The sequence below is a fragment of the Solenopsis invicta genome, chromosome 2 (genome assembly GCF_016802725.1).
Source record: "Solenopsis invicta isolate M01_SB chromosome 2, UNIL_Sinv_3.0, whole genome shotgun sequence".
In the NCBI taxonomy this organism is placed as follows: domain Eukaryota; kingdom Metazoa; phylum Arthropoda; class Insecta; order Hymenoptera; family Formicidae; genus Solenopsis; species Solenopsis invicta.
Genome location: NC_052665.1, coordinates 5,782,862 through 5,799,301, shown reverse-complemented (window position 1 = coordinate 5,799,301; position 16,440 = coordinate 5,782,862). Strand labels below are relative to the sequence as shown.

The 16,440-nt window shown below is 32.9% G+C and overlaps 3 protein-coding genes across 3 annotated transcripts; 1 reads left to right on the top strand and 2 right to left on the bottom strand.

Annotated features, from left to right (window-relative positions):
- Window positions 1-713: 713 nt before the first annotated feature.
- LOC105200863 lies at window positions 714-2,614 on the bottom strand. Its single transcript, XM_011168640.3, has 3 exons — window positions 2,408-2,614; window positions 2,185-2,268; window positions 714-1,616 (listed from the first exon to the last, which is right to left on the bottom strand). Exons 1-3 carry the CDS (start codon window positions 2,438-2,440, stop codon window positions 1,419-1,421), a joined length of 315 nt encoding a protein of 104 aa, XP_011166942.1. The 5' UTR covers window positions 2,441-2,614; the 3' UTR covers window positions 714-1,418.
- A 123-nt stretch (window positions 2,615-2,737) lies between these two features.
- On the top strand, window positions 2,738-4,580 carry LOC105200865 (vacuolar protein sorting-associated protein 37B). The gene is made up of 4 exons (XM_011168642.3): window positions 2,738-3,023; window positions 3,364-3,535; window positions 3,609-3,691; window positions 3,752-4,580. Exons 1-4 carry the CDS (start codon window positions 2,892-2,894, stop codon window positions 4,013-4,015), a joined length of 651 nt encoding a protein of 216 aa, XP_011166944.1. The 5' UTR covers window positions 2,738-2,891; the 3' UTR covers window positions 4,016-4,580.
- Window positions 4,451-5,682, bottom strand: LOC105200864 (dnaJ homolog subfamily C member 30, mitochondrial). The gene is made up of 2 exons (XM_011168641.3): window positions 5,500-5,682; window positions 4,451-5,359 (listed from the first exon to the last, which is right to left on the bottom strand). The coding sequence occupies exon 2, from the start codon at window positions 5,196-5,198 to the stop codon at window positions 4,572-4,574; it is 627 nt and encodes a 208-aa protein (XP_011166943.1). The 5' UTR covers window positions 5,199-5,359; window positions 5,500-5,682; the 3' UTR covers window positions 4,451-4,571.
- Between the last annotated feature and the right edge of the window lie 10,758 nt (window positions 5,683-16,440).

Genomic DNA, 16,440 nt, shown 5'->3' with positions numbered 1-16,440 from the left:
AGATATTGTTTTTTATGTGGAAATATATTGTATTTCATCATTATAATTTTTTCATTTACATAAATTTTTAACTTGGAGAAAAAGTGAATAAATTGAAATTGGTGTTTCAAAAATAACTAGTTAAAACTTAAATCATTTAAAATAAAACTAAATTATTATTTAACTTTTAGCTTTTTAAATTGTTACTACCCAACCCTGTGTAAAATAAGAATCAAAGTGCTAAGCTGCGTATGTTTTAAAATAATTCGTGTCGACAAATTATACATTTTTACAATTATAGATCAACTTATTCTATATCACAATAACATTAATAAATGAAAATTGTATAATTGTATAATTTAAATATTAATCGATTATTGGGCCTCAATCGATGTAGATGTCACGTATATGCGTGATGTTGCATCGTGTGTAAACTCATTTTGCGTAAATATGTAATGTAAACATTATTAGTAGCATCGAATAATAATAGAATGTTACACTACAATTATTTACGTTGTTTTAGACTTTCGAGATGCTGAAATTGTTCGAGATGTCAAAATGAACATTCTGAAAGTATAAATATCTAACTCGCCTAAAACTAGAGATGTGGATACGCACAAAGATAATCATGCTAAGCTTGTACTTTCTAATCTCAGTGTCTCACAAAGCTTTCGATTGAATGTATACGAGGAAAAATAAATCTTTTCATAACCATTGTCCTCAAAATGGTGTGGAAATATATACAGATAAAATCTAATGATAATGAAAAATACATAAATGTCGCTGTTTAGCCATTCAGTTGATGCACTATTGAAAAGATTTTATATTATCATTCAAAGATCAAACGTATCGTTGCGTATTGTCCGTTGCTCGTTAACGCGATCAAATAACAAACGGGGCTGAAATGTAGACAGTATGAATTCAAATATGAGAGATCATTTTTCGATACTACTCTCAACGCACCGGCGTATATATATTGGCCCCATCGCCACGTTTAAGGCAAAAGTCAAATAAGTTATTTGTCGATAATATCCTACAGTGTGAGGAAGTGCCGATCCCATCTCTCTTTAGTCCATCTCTATTTCCAATCTTTAAAGTTTCTAATATTCAAAAATTATATTACACGAAAGAATAATATAACAAATATAAATTTTGACTCTACTACAATTGGGACTCTAAATTCCGGGAAGTGGTATGACTTTTCAACCAACTGTTCTCGAATCTTCGTTTCTCCGAGTTATGGGTCGCATCGCTGTTTGCAATTTGCCATACTGTATATTACGAATATAACGAAAAGTTATGACCCACTGGAAACGAGACTCAATCCCATTGGATGTGATACTTAAACTTCAACTCGCATCTCGTGAAAAATACGCGCATCCTCTTGTTAAGGGCGAAAAAAAAAGATATTTATCGGAAACGTACAACGAATCTCGCTCTTATTTCAGCTGTGGCGACTTGTGCCCTACAATCTTATTGCGCAATAAATTAAAGTGTCCGTGCACCTGCATAAGCTGAGCTCTAAGTGAATCAGAAAGCTGTTTTTGTAACTGCTGAACCTCCAAAATTTCTTGACGGAGATTCTGATAATCTTTCGTAACCTGATGGACAGAGTGTAATAGCCGAAGCACAGATATCTGGGAAGCACAAAATAAAAAGCTGATTTGATGATTGAAGATCCAAAAACATCGCAGACAGTAAAGTGCATACGAGTGATTCAAGAACGTGATGTCACACAGGACATATTTAATGCTAAGTGAAACGGATCACCCTGGCTTCAAGCAGGAATTGTCCGGCGAATGTAATATAACATCATGTTTAGTCTGTACATTGTCACAGAAGACTGTACAAGTATGACATAATACATTTTGTTTCAGCTGTATTTTTTACAATTATTTTCCTTCTGTGCTTTTGTTTACCATTTTGTAAACCTGAAATACACAAGCTATCACAGATCAACAGTCACTTTTTTCTTTGACAAAATTTGAAATTTATTTTCACCAGGTAATTTTTTGGTATCTTGTCTTCAGTTTATTAAAGGAAAACTCTCGTTTAATAATTAAGCTCCCAGCATTCCTATATATTTGTTTTCATAGAACATTTTTATTGAACAAATTGTATAAAGTACAGCTAAAAGGAGCAGAGCTCGATATGTGATCTTGTAATCTCTACTAAACTGATAAAAGCGGAAAAGCGAACTCCTACCTCGTCCTCCGGGTCCTCGAAGGCCTTCTCGAACTCGTCTATCTGCCACGCGATCATGTCCAGCTTCCCATCGGCTTTTTGCACCTGAAGCACAAATAGACAAAAAGTAAATTCAACAGGCAAGCAAAACGTTCACGACGCTTCACGAACAACCAACACTTCATTACACTGTCATTCGAAATTCACGAATTAATCTCTTGTGCAGAAAATGATATATACTCACGCTTTCCTCGAGATGCCCGATCGCGGATTCCATGTCACGTTTTCTACTTTTCTCCCTCGATGTAACTAGCGCCGTCCGAGACGATTAAGAAAATAATCCTGGGGCGTCCAGGAAGACAGCCGTTTGTTGCACCGACTCCGAGATCGATTTGCCTCTCATTTGAAAAGCTCACCGGTCACTGAAAGATAGTTGCGCGTCCAGTCATGTAACGGCAGCACCGTCTATCTAAATTAATAAAATTCCATGTCTGTAATGCAGGAATGTTACTTATCGGCCGTTAATAATATGCCGAATGCATGAAGCGAATAATTTGAGTGTTTTACTAACAAGATGGCATTGTAAATTGACTTTCTTCTCGACCACTTCAGAGTGGATCTGTCATTATTGCAAATGCGTATTTTTCGGGATTTTTACTATTAAATTACAAAAAAAAGAGATAATCCGAAGCAACGGTCGCTGTCCCGCTGCAAGTAGTATTTAAGAGATGTATAAATCGAATCAGGAACCGGATATACCAGCGGCATTGGGTTTGTTGTCTCATCTGGATAATGATGAGCTGAAAGAATTATTAAACAATGACGGGAAGTTCGAAGATATCGTGAAAGATATAAAGCAGGTAGGATCACAATATACAGAATATTAATTTTAATTAGGTGCCAAGTACAACCGAATTAAATCTATATATATAACATTACATAATAGGTGCAAGTTCATGGTCCATAGATTCCTAAATATGTATCTTTTCCTTTATAATTAACATCCTTTGCGCTTTTATTACAATCAAGTTTGATATAAAAGACATTTCGTAAGAATAGATGTCATGTTATTGCATCTGTAAATATTTGTTTTTGTGTACAATGATCAATCAGTTAATAGATTTGTATGCATCAGTCACAAGCTACATATCAATGTTGTTTGTATCATAAAACAAAACTATGTTAACACAATAGTGTTAGTTTAAGGATCTCGAGACTGAGAAGGAGATGTTAATGGCAAGTAACAGATCTTTAGCAGAGTTCAACTTGGCTAAGCAACCTGAATTGGAAGAGGGCAAACAAGTCTTGAAGGACCTAAGTGAACAGGCCAATCAATTTTGCATGAGTGTCAGGAATAAACTGGACGAATTGCGTAAGTTACCTTGCATATTGATAAAACACTTAATAGAAAAAAGATTCTTATTCTTAAAGCTGTACATTTACAGGTGATAAATCTGGTACAATGACCGTTGATACTGCACTTGACTTGCTGCAAGCAGCAGCTGCTGAGATCGAGGAAGAATCAGAGGTAAGCAAAACTTTCATTAGCGTCATTGATTATTTGACTGATTTTTAAATGTTTAATTAGGGAATAGCAGAGAAATTTCTAGCTGGTGATATTGAAGTAGACGAGTTCTTGGATCAGTTTCTGTCGCGAAGAAAATTAATGCACTTACGTAAAGTGAAAGTGGATAAATTGCGAGAGCTGATAAGGAAAGGACATTCAAACAGCACTCCTGGCTACCCAATTGCCTCAAATTTTCCTGGACTAGCACCCTCGATACCATATCCGACAGGACCAGTATCTATGCCAATGCCACTACCAGGATTACCAGTTTATAGACCATATTAATGTGGAAAATTATGTCACATATTTATTTGTTTTTGTGATATACGTTTCCTTGGTTGTGGCACAAGGTCTTCGATAATGAGAAATTCAACGAAAGAACATCAGCGTTGGAAGTTATATGTGTATATGCCTCTTGCACATCAATTTTTTATTATTTTTTACGTTAGACGATATATGTTGCATAATATATATCATGCAGCATAAGAGCTATATGTTATTACAGTTATCTAAGTCTTTATACACCAGTGGATGGCAGACAACATTTTGAGGCATTGATATCTCTGAAATATTGTTTATGCTCCATTTGTAAAATATTTAATTTAGATATGCCCAACACACATACGCAAATAACATGTTATTTACATGCTATTAATAGCAACTTCTATCATAGTACGTAGCAATTCTTTTAAGGAGTATACAAAATGATATTGTCAGTCATTCTTCACAATCTATTTAATGATGTCCTTATTTTACTAATAGCGATAAGTGTGATAAAAATAAAATTTGTACATTCATTGAGGGACATATATACAAATTTATACTATTCAAATAAATTGGATCAATTATCTTTACTCTCTTTCTTACGTCTCGCGGACGCTGGCACATCGGGTTTTTCCCGAAAAATTATAGCAACCATCATTAGAGTGATTAAGAGCATGAGAGGTTCCATAAATCGAGGATTCTCCTTGGAACGAGCGTTCATCTCCTCTGTCATCTTATAATTTTCATACGCTCGTCTTCTTATGCGATCCGCATGCATTTGCCTTCCGTAATGCGCCTTCGTCCACGCGTCAAAATCGTAAATTTTCGACGTTCCTGAATAAACTTTGTCCTTATAGTAGGACATGGGTTCCTCGGTGGTTGCAGCCGGTTGTCGACGCAGTAGCATACCACGATCATAAATCCTGCGCTGTTCATGATTACTAAGCACCTCGTAAGCCTCCGAGATATCTTGAAACTTTTGCTTGGCGTAGTCGCTCTTATTTTTGTCAGGATGATATTGAAGGGTCAGCTTGTAATACGCCGATTTCACCTCGTTCTGGGTGGCATGCGGTGTGATCTTTAATGTGTCATAGTGGTTCTTCGTTTTAGTGCCTTGTCTCGTCGAGTAGAGTCGCACCAATGGTAACTTTGCGGAGTGCAGCATATTAAATTTGACCGAGGATCGCACGAAGGTTGCATGCATAATAAAGATCAAATACAAAAAGGCACGAGTTTCATTCTAACAAGTTTGTTTCTATTTCTTTCCTATTTTTTTTTCCTATTATTGACTATTTTGATAAACTTGCGGCTGCTACTTGCAATCTGGCAAACTCGCAGGCCGCTATACATAAACTGTACAACTTTCTGAAACGATATATGTCAGTGAAAAATTTCATTGTCAGAAGAAAGAAATCGTTGCCAGATTACACATGGCACTTAGCTAACAATATTTTTCGATTGAGTCACAGATTACTGTATTACAACGGTCTATATTAATAACTTACTGTTTAATGCTGTCCAACATCATATAGTTTGATATGGTTCATGTAGGCTCATGAGGTTATGTAAAATGTCACATATAAACCCATGGAGGACAGGAGAGAGCATTGCGGTGGTAGGAGCAAAGAGGAACCTGAGAGCGGCCACGGCGGCCTTTTTCCATAGACATAGGATCTATAGACCCATGATGTAAGAAGAAAGGTGAAACAAGTAACCAGATGCGCAGTAGACCATACTCTAGACCAATCAGAAGTGGGTCCAAATTTTAAGATTCAATATGGCTACGGCTCCGGTACTGAGACGTATTTATACTTGTATTTATACGTGAATTGGAAATAATCGGTGAATCGGAGAAATTCAAAGCTACTAAAAAAGGAAGAACGTGAAGATAAAGTTGAGACTTTGTACATTAATGAAAATTGAGATAATTGTTATTTCAAATTTTTTAAACTTGGATTAGAAGAAATTTGGAAAATTATAAGAATGAGCTTATGTCTATGGCTAAATTGTTGTATTTCATGTTTATAACAACAGTGTTTATTGAAACAGTAATTTGTGTTAAAGATAACAAATTTCAAGTATTTTTACATTTTTATATTTATTTTTTTTAACAACTACAATTATTATTTTTTTAACAACTAACATCTACAATTTAAGTACGTGTGACTACATATAATTGTTTCGTATTCAAATTGCGCGGATATATTTGGACCCAAATTTCATTGGCTCACCACATCGAGCCACGCCTCTTACCGCGCATCGAGCCGGCGACGATGCGCGTTGTTTCACCTTGTTTCTTACATCATGTATAGACCGAGCATTCGAGGAGTGGGGGTAAAGTTCTCGCGTGAAAAACTAGAAAGAGATAGCCTGTTTTGGACCACTATTTTGTCTTTGTCTAATGACGCGCGTGGGGGTACAGTAAAGGTAATGAAACTCTCGATAAGGTTAGGGAAAAAGAAAAGGGAAATGTAAGTGAATGTGAAAAAAGAATGAAGGGGAATTGAAAAGCATTGGAAAAAGTACCAAAATATAGAATTATATATAATGTAAAATTGTGTATTAAAATTTAAACAATAAAGTATTGAATAAACATTTAAAGCACCTGGCATAACAGTAATAAAAAAATTAACTCTGCTGATCTTTATATATATCTATATATATAATATATGTTATTGATTTTTAAATAAAATGAGTTTTGTGAATTTAGATCTTATTTGTCTAATTTTGTTATTCTTAGAAGCAGCATAATGATGTATACAAAGAGTGAAAAACTTTTCTAAGAGAATACAAATCAATTGATTTCTATGATCCATCAATGGAGCTTGATTAAAAGCATGTTTCTTTTCAGTAAATAAATCATTTATTCTTAGTTTTATTAATGTTAAATTTATCAGTTTCTTTATTACGTTTGTAGACGTCAAAATATTAAAAAAAAAACAAGTGAAGATTCCCCACGCGCGTCATTAGACAAAGACAGAATAGTGGTCCAAAGCTTGCTATCTCTTTCTAGTTTTTCACGTCCCCGCTCCACGAATGCTCGGTCTATAGATCCAATGTCTATGCCTTTTTCCTATAACGCTTCGAAACTCCCGTACACTAGTGACGCACATCTATTCTGGTCAGAATGGGAACTACGTGTCACATCCATTTTGCAACCCGCCGTTAAAAACAGTGTGGATGTTAGCACGGACAACAACCCACATCCATCTTTCGAGAAATGGATGTAGGTTGTTGTCCGTGCTAACATACATTTTGCTGCAAATAAAATCTGACGTGTATCGCGTATGTTGCATCCAGAACAGGGGTCGAGAATGTGCACAAATGATTAATTATGTCTACTTTCGCGTAATTTTTTATTTATTATAGTCTGAATTATTTACATTAACATTAATATTAATACATATCAATACGTTTATGCCCATATTTTGCACAATCATATTTTTACTTAAAAAAGATGTTTAATAGTAACAGAGAGAATTTGGTTCTTTAATAAAGAAACATTCATTTTACGCATACTTAAAAAATAATTGTAATTAACATCGCATCATATGATGAAGAAGAAATAAATGTCTTTCCACGAATAAATATACCACCTTTTTATTTTTACATAATTCTTTATTATTTAAATGTCTTCAAATTATGCTTTTGAAAAAAATAGCAAACAAAATTTTCCTTAAAGATTTCGAACTTTGACTGATATAACACTTTTTTCTTTCACTTTAGCGATTCGCTCTATTATGATAAATGTTAGAACTCTTCTCGGGGCTATCAGAACACAGAGATAATGGAGAAATAAGCAAAAAAAATTTTACTCAAATATTTCGAACTTTGACTGATATAAGTATGTCTTTTTTCACTTCAGCGATTCGATACATCATGATAAAAGTTATAACTCTTCTCGGGGCTATCAGAACACAGAGATATTAAAGAAATTCGGAAAAAAACCAATTTTACTAAAATATTTCGAACTTTAACTGATATAACACTTTCGTCTTTCACTTTACCGATTGGATCCACTATGACAAAAGTTAGAACCCTTCTCGGGGATATCAGAACACAGAGATATCGGAGATATTCGCAAAAAAAATTTTCCTCAAAATTTTCGAACTTTGAATGATATAAGTCTTTCCTTTTTCACTTCAGCGATTCGATACATCATAATAAAAGTTATAACTCTTCTGTGGGCTATCAGAACACAGAAATATTGGAGAAAAAAACCAATTTCTCTCAAAAATTTCGAATTTTGAATGTTATAAAGCTTTCTTCTTTCACTTTAGCGATTGGATCCACTATGATAAAAGTTAGAACTCTTCTCGGGGATATCAGAACACAGAGATATTGGAGATATTCGCAAAAAAAATTTCCTCAAATTATGGAACTTTGACAGATAGAAGTCTTTCCTTTTTCAGTTCAGCAATTCGATACATTATGATAAAAGTTATATCTCTTCTGTGGGCTATCAGAACACAGAGATATTCGAGAAATTCACAAAAAAACCAATTTTACTAAAAAATTTCGAACTTTGACTGATATAATTCTTTCGTATTTTACTTTAGCGATTCGATCCATTATGATAAATGTTATAACTCTTCTCGGGGCTATCAGAACACAGAGATATTGGAGAAATTCGCAAAAAAAGTTTCATAAAATTTTCGAAATTTGACTGACATAACTCTTTCGTCTTTTACTTTAGCGATTCGATCCATTATGATAAATGTTATAACTCTTCTCGGGGCTATCAGAACAGAGAGATATTGGAGAAATTCACAAAAAAAATTTTCCTAAAATTTTCGAACTTTGACTGATATAACTCTTTCGTCTTTCACTTTAGCGATTCGATCCATTATGATAAAAGTTAGAAATCTTCTCTGGGTTATCAGCACACAGAGATATTGGAGAAATTTGCAAAAAAATTTTATTCAATAATTTCGAAATTTGCCTGATATAAGTCTTTCCTTTTTCAGTTCAGCGATTCGATACATCATGATAAAAGTTATATCTCTTCTGTGGGTTATCAGAACACAGAGATATTGGAGAAATTCGCAAAAAAACCAATTTTACTAAAAATTTCGAACTTTGACTGATATAACTCTTTCGTCTTTTACTTTAGCGATTCGATCCATTATGATAAATTTTTAAACTCTTCTCGGGGCTATCAGAACACGGAGATATTGGAGAAATTCGCAAAAAAAATTTTATTCACAAATATCGAAATTTGCCTGATATAAGTCTTTCCTTTTTCAGTTCAGCGATTCGATACATCATGATAAAAGTTATATCTCTTCTGTGGGTTATCAGAACACAGAGATATTGGAGAAATTCGCAAAAAAAACCAATTTTACTAAAAAATTTCGAACTTTGACTGATATAACTCTTTCGTCTTTCACTTTAGCGTTTCGATCCATTATGATAAAAGTTAGAAATTTTCTCTGGGCTATAAGAACACAGAGATATTGGAGAAATTCGCAAAAAAACCAATTTTACTAAAAAACTTCGAACTTTGACTGATATAACCCCAACTGATATATCAGTCAAAGTTCGAAAATATTGTGGAAAATTTATATTGCGAATTTCTCCATTATCTCTGTGTTCTGATGGCCCCGAGAAGAGTTATAACATTTATCATAATGGATCGAATCGTTAAAGTAAAAGACGAAAATGTTATATCAGTCAAAGTTCGAAATTTTTTAGTAAAATTGGTTTTTTTACGAATTTCTCCAATATATCTGTGTTCTGATAGCCCACAGAAGAGATATAACTTTTATCATGATGTATCGAATCGCTGAACTACAAAAAAGGAAAGACTTATAACAGGCAAATTTCGAAATTTTTGAGTAAAATTTTTTTTGCGAATTTCTCCTATATCTCTGTGTTCTGATAGCCCAGAGAAGATTTCTAACTTTTATCATAATGGATCGAATCTCTAAAGTGAAAGACGAGAGAGTTATATCAGTAAAAGTTCGAAAATTTTGAGGAAAATTTATTTTGCGAATTTCTCCAATATCTCTGTGTTCTAATAGCCCCGATAAGAGTTATAACATTTATCATAATGGATCGAATCGCTGAAGTAAAAGAAGAAAGTGTTATATCAGGCAAAGTTCGAAATTTTTTATTAAAATTGGTTTTTTTGCGAATTTCGCCAATATCTCTGTGTTCTGATAGCCCACAGAAGAGATATAACTTTTATCATGATGTATCGAATCGCTAACTGAAAATAGAAGACTTATTCAGGAAATTGAAATATTTGGAGTAAAATTTTTTTGCGAATTTCTCCAATATCTCTGTGTTCTGATAGCCCAAGAAGATTTCTAACTTTTATCATAATGGATCGAATCGCTAAAGTGAAAGACGAAAGAGTTATATCAGTCAAAGTTCGAAATTTTTTAGTAAAATTAGTTTTTTTGTGAATTTCTCCAATATCTCTGTGTTCTGATAGCCCACAGAAGAGATATAACTTTTATCATGATGTATCGAATCGCTGAACTGAAAAAGGAAAGACATACATTAGGCAAATTTCGAAATTTTTGAGTAAAATTTTTTTTGCGAATTTCTCCAATATCTCTGTGTTCTGATAGCCCACAAAATAGTTCTAACTTTTATCATAAAGGATCGAATCGCTAAAGTGAAAGACGAAGAATATAATCAGTCAAAGTTCTAATTTTTTAAAGTAAAGTTTTTTTGCCGAATTTCCAATATCTCTGTGTTCTGATAGTCACGAGAAGAGATTATAACTTTTATCATGATGTATCGAATCGCGACTGAGAAAGACGAAAGACTTATATCAGACAATGTTCGAAATTTTGAGTAAAATTGGTTTTTTGGCAAATTTCCTCAATATCTCTGTGTTCTGATAGCCCAGAAGAAGTCTATTTTCTACTTTTATCATAATGGATTAATCGCTAAAGTGAAAGACGAAAGAGTTATATCAGTCAAAGTTAAAAATTTTATAGTAAAATTGGTTTTTTCGCGAATTTCACCAATATCTCTGTGTTCTGATAGCCCACAGAAGAGATATAATTTCCATAATGTAGCGACTCCGTGAACTCAAAAGGAAGAACTATATCAGACAAATTTCGAAAATTTTGAGTAAAATTTTTTTTGCAAATTCTCCAATACTTGGTGTTCGATAAGCCCAGAAAAGATTTCTAACTTTTATCATAATGGATCCTAATCGCAAAGTGAAAGACGAAAGAGTTATATCAGTCAAATTTCGAAAATTTTTAGTAAAATTTTTTTTGCGAATTTCTCCAATAATTCGGTTCTGATAGCCCACAGAAGAGATATAACTTTATCATGATGTATCGAATCGATGAACTGAAAAAGGAAAGACTTATATCAGGCAAATTTCGAAATATTTGAGTAAAATTTTTTTTGCGAATTTCTCCAATATCTCTGTGTTCGATAGCCAGAGAAGATTATAACTTTGATATATGGATCGATTCGCTAAAGTGAAAGACGAAAGAGTTGATAACAGTCAAAGTTTGAAATTTTTTAGTAAAATGGATTTTTTTGCGAATTCTCCAACTCTGTGTTCTGAATAGCCCACAGAAAGATATAACTTTATCATGAGTACGAATCGCTGAACTGAAAAAGGAAAAGACTTATATCAGGCAAAATTCGAAATTTTGAGTAAATTTTTTTGCAAATTTTCCAATATCTCTGTGTTCTGATAGCCCCGAGAAGGATTCTAACTTTTATCATAATGGATCGAATCGCTAAAGTGAAAGACGAAAGAGTTATATCCGTCAAAGTTCGAAATTTTTTAGTAAAATTGGTTTTTTCGCGAATTTCTCCAAAATATCTCTGTTCTGATAGCCCCAAGAAGAGTTCATCTTTATCATGATGTTCGAATCGCTGAACTAAAAGGAAAGACTTATATCAGGCATATTTCGAAATAATTGAGTAAAATTTTTTTTGCAAATTTCTCCAATATCTCTGTGTTCTGATAGCCCAGAGAAGATTTCTAACTTTATCATAATGGATCGAATCGCTAAAGTGAAAGACACAAGAGTTATATCAGTCAAAGTTCGAAATTTTTAGTAAAATTGTTTTTTTGCGAATGTTCTCGCAATCTCTGTGTTCCTGATAGTCACAAGAAGAGATATAACTTTACTCTGATTATCGAATCGCTGAACTGAAAAAGGAAAGACTTATATGCAGACAATTCGAAATTTTTGAGTAAAATTTTTTTGCAAATTTCTCCAATATCTCTGTGTTCTGATAGCCCAGAGAAGATTTCTAAGCATTTATCATAATGGATCTAATCGCTAAAGTAAAAGACGAAAAAGTTATATCAGTCAAAGTTAGAAATTTTATAGTAAAATTGTTTGTTTTTGCGATTCTCTCAATATCTCTGTGTCTGATGCCCACAGAAGAGATATAACTTTATCATGATGTTTCGAATCGCTGAACTGAAAATGGAAGAAAGAGCTATATCAGGCAATTTTCGAAAATTTTGATAAAAATTTTTTTTGCGAATTTCTCCAATATCTCTGTTTTCTGATAGCCCAGAGAAGAGTTCTAACTTATCATAATGGATCGAATCGCTAAAGTGAAGACGAAAGGGGGTATATCAGTCAAAGTTCGAAATTTTTTGTAAAAAATTGTTTTTTTGCGAATTTTTCCAATATCTCCTGGTCGATCAGCCCAAAAGAGATATAATTTTACATGATTTTCGAATCGCTGAACTGAAAACGGAAAGACTTTATATCAGGCAAATTCGAAATTTTTGAGTAAAATTTTTTTGCAAATTTCTCCAATATCTCTGTGTTCTGATAGCCCAGAAGATCTCTAACTTTTATCATAATGGATCGAATCGCTAAAGTGAAAGACGAAAAGATTATATCAGTCAAAGTCGAAAATTTTTAGTAAAATTGTTTTTTTTGCGAATTCTCCAATATCTCTGTTTCTGATAGCCCACAGAAGAGGATATAACTTTATCATGAGTTTCGAATCGGCTGAACTGAAAAAGAAAGACTTATATCAGCATATTGAAATATTGAGTAAAATTTTTTTGCAAATCTTTCTCCAATACTCTTGTTCTGATAGCCCAGAAGAAGAGTTCCAACTTTTATCATAATGGATAGAATCGCTAAAGTGAAAGACGAAAGAGTTATATCAGTCAAAGTTCGAAATTTTTAGTAAAATTGTTTTTTTGCGAATTTTCTCCAATATCTCTGTGTTCTGATAGCCCAAGAAGATATAACTTTATCCAATGATGTATGAATTCGCTGAACTGAAAAGAAGACTTATATCAGGCAAATTTCGAAAATTTTTGAGTAAAAGTTTTTTTCAAATTTTCCATATCTCGGTTCTGATAGCCAGAAAATTCTAACTTTATCAATGGATCGAATTCGCTAAAGTGAAGAGAAACAGATATATCAGTCCAAGGTCGAAATTTTTTAGTAAAATTGGTTTTTTTGCGAATTTCTCCAATATCTCTGTGTTTGAATAGTCCACAGAAGAGATATAACATTATCCATGATTAATAAGAATCGCTGAACTGAAAAGGAAACTTTATATCAACAAATCGAAATTTTTGAGTAAAATCTTTTTTGCGAATTTCTCCAATATCTCTGTGTTCTGATAGCCCAGAGAAGATTTTTAACTTTTATCATAATGATCTAATCGCTAAAGTGAAAAACGAAAAAGTTATATCAGTCAAAGTACGAAATTTTTATAGTAAAATTGTTTTTTTGCGAATTTCTCCAATATCTCTGTGTTCTGATAGCCCACAGAAGAGATATAACGTTTTATCCTGAATGTTTCAACGCTGAACTGAAAAAGGAAAGACTTATATCAGGCATATTTCGAAATATTGAGTAAAATTGTTTTTTGCAAATTTCTCCAATATCTCTGTGTTCTTATAGCCCAGAGAAGATTTCTAACTTTTATCATAATGGATTGAATCGCTAAGTGGAAAGACGAAGAGTTATATCACGTCAAAGTCGAAATTTTTAGTAAAATTTTTTTTGCGAATTTCTCCAATATCTCCGTGTTTATAGCCGCCAGAAGAGATAAACTTATCATGATGTTCGAATCGCTGACTGAAAAGGCAGACTTATATCAGGCAAATTTCGAAATTCTTTGAGTAAAATTTTTGCAAATTTCTCCAATCACCATCTCTGTGTTCGATGCCCAGAGAAGATTTCTACACTTTTATCTATAAGGGATCGAATGCTAAGTCAAAGACAAAGAGTTATATTCAGTCAAAGTTCGAAATTTTTTAGTAAATGTAATTTTTTTTGCGAATTTCTCCAATACCTCTGTGTTCTGATAGCCCACAGAAGAGATTTTAACTTTATCATGATGTTTCGAATCGCTGAACTGAAAAAGGAAAGACTTATATCAGGCATATTTCGAAATATTTGAGTAAAATTTTTTTTGCAAATTTCTCCATATCTCTGTGTTCTGATAGCCCAGAGAAGATTTCTAACTTTTATCATAATGGATCGAATCGCTAAGTGAAAGACGAAGAGTTATATCACGTCATAAGTTCGAAATTTTTTAGTAAATTGTTTTTTTTGCGAATTCTCCAATATCTCTGTGTTCTGATAGCCCACAGAAGAGATATAACTTTTATCATGATGTATTGAATCGCTGACGTGAAAAGCGCAAGACTTATTTCAGGCAATTCGAAATTTTGAGTAAAATTTTTTTTGCAAATTTCCCCAATATCTCTGTGTTCTGATAGCCCCAGAAGATTTCAAACTTTATATCATAATGGATCTAATCGCTAAAGTGAAAGACGAAAGAGTTATATCAGTCAAAGTTAGAAATTTTATAGTAAAATTGTTTTTTTTGCGAATTTCTCCAATATCTCTGTGTTCTGATAGCCCACAGAAGAGATATAACTTTTATCATGATGTATCGAATCGCTGAACTGAAAAAGGAAAGACTTATATCAGGCAAATTTCGAAATTTTTGAGTAAAATTTTTTTTGCAAATTTCTCCAATATCTCTGTGTTCTGATAGCCCAGAGAAGATTTCTAACTTTTATCATAATGGATCGAATCGCTAAAGTGAAAGACGAAAGAGTTATATCAGTCAAAGTTCGAAATTTTTTAGTAAAATTGTTTTTTTTGCGAATTTCTCCAATATCTCTGTGTTCTGATAGCCCACAGAAGAGATATAACTTTTATCATGATGTTTCGAATCGCTGAACTGAAAAAGGAAAGACTTATATCAGGCATATTTCGAAATATTTGAGTAAAATTTTTTTTGCAAATTTCTCCAATATCTCTGTGTTCTGATAGCCCAGAGAAGATTTCTAACTTTTATCATAATGGATCGAATCGCTAAAGTGAAAGACGAAAGAGTTATATCAGTCAAAGTTCGAAATTTTTTAGTAAAATTGTTTTTTTGCGAATTTCTCCAATATCTCTGTGTTCTGATAGTCCACAGAAGAGATATAACTTTTATCATGATGTATCGAATCGCTGAACTGAAAAAGGAAAGACTTATATCAGACAAATTTCGAAATTTTTGAGTAAAATTTTTTTTGCAAATTTCTCCAATATCTCTGTGTTCTGATAGCCCAGAGAAGATTTCTAACTTTTATCATAATGGATCGAATCGCTAAAGTGAAAGACGAAAGAGTTATATCAGTCAAAGTTCGAAATTTTTTAGTAAAATTGTTTTTTTTGCGAATTTCTCCAATATCTCTGTGTTCTGATAGCCCACAGAAGAGATATAACTTTTATCATGATGTTTCGAATCGCTGAACTGAAAAAGGAAAGACTTATATCAGGCATATTTCGAAATATTTGAGTAAAATTTTTTTTGCAAATTTCTCCAATATCTCTGTGTTCTGATAGCCCAGAGAAGATTTCTAACTTTTATCATAATGGATCGAATCGCTAAAGTGAAAGACGAAAGAGTTATATCAGTCAAAGTTCGAAATTTTTTAGTAAAATTGTTTTTTTTGCGAATTTCTCCAATATCTCTGTGTTCTGATAGCCCACAGAAGAGATATAACTTTTATCATGATGTATCGAATCGCTGAACTGAAAAAGGAAAGACTTATATCAGGCAAATTTCGAAATTTTTGAGTAAAATTTTTTTTGCAAATTTCTCCAATATCTCTGTGTTCTGATAGCCCAGAGAAGATTTCTAACTTTTATCATAATGGATCGAATCGCTAAAGTGAAAGACGAAAGAGTTATATCAGTCAAAGTTCGAAATTTTTTAGTAAAATTGTTTTTTTTGCGAATTTCTCCAATATCTCTGTGTTCTGATAGCCCACAGAAGAGATATAACTTTTATCATGATGTATCGAATCGCTGAACTGAAAAAGGAAAGACTTATATCAGGCAAATTTCGAAATTTTTGAGTAAAATTTTTTTGCAAATTTCTCCAATATCTCTGTGTTCTGATAGCCCAGAGAAGATTTCTAACTTTTATCATAATGGATCTAATCGCTAAAGTGAAAGACGAAAGAGTTA

Coding starts and splice junctions, on each gene's coding strand:
- LOC105200863 (XM_011168640.3), bottom strand. CDS start 2,440: ATGGAATCCGCGATCGGGCATCTCGAGGAAAGC. Junction 2,269..2,407: donor TCGGGCATCTCGAGGAAAGC/GTGAGTATATAT, acceptor TTTGTGCTTCAG/GTGCAAAAAGCCGATGGGAA. Junction 1,617..2,184: donor TCGAGGACCCGGAGGACGAG/GTAGGAGTTCGC, acceptor TGTGCTTCCCAG/ATATCTGTGCTTCGGCTATT.
- LOC105200865 (XM_011168642.3), top strand. CDS start 2,892: ATGTATAAATCGAATCAGGAACCGGATATACCAGCGGCATTGGGTTTG. Junction 3,536..3,608: donor GAATAAACTGGACGAATTGC/GTAAGTTACCTT, acceptor GTACATTTACAG/GTGATAAATCTGGTACAATG. Junction 3,692..3,751: donor AGATCGAGGAAGAATCAGAG/GTAAGCAAAACT, acceptor ATGTTTAATTAG/GGAATAGCAGAGAAATTTCT.
- LOC105200864 (XM_011168641.3), bottom strand. CDS start 5,198: ATGCATGCAACCTTCGTGCGATCCTCGGTCAAATTTAATATGCTGCAC.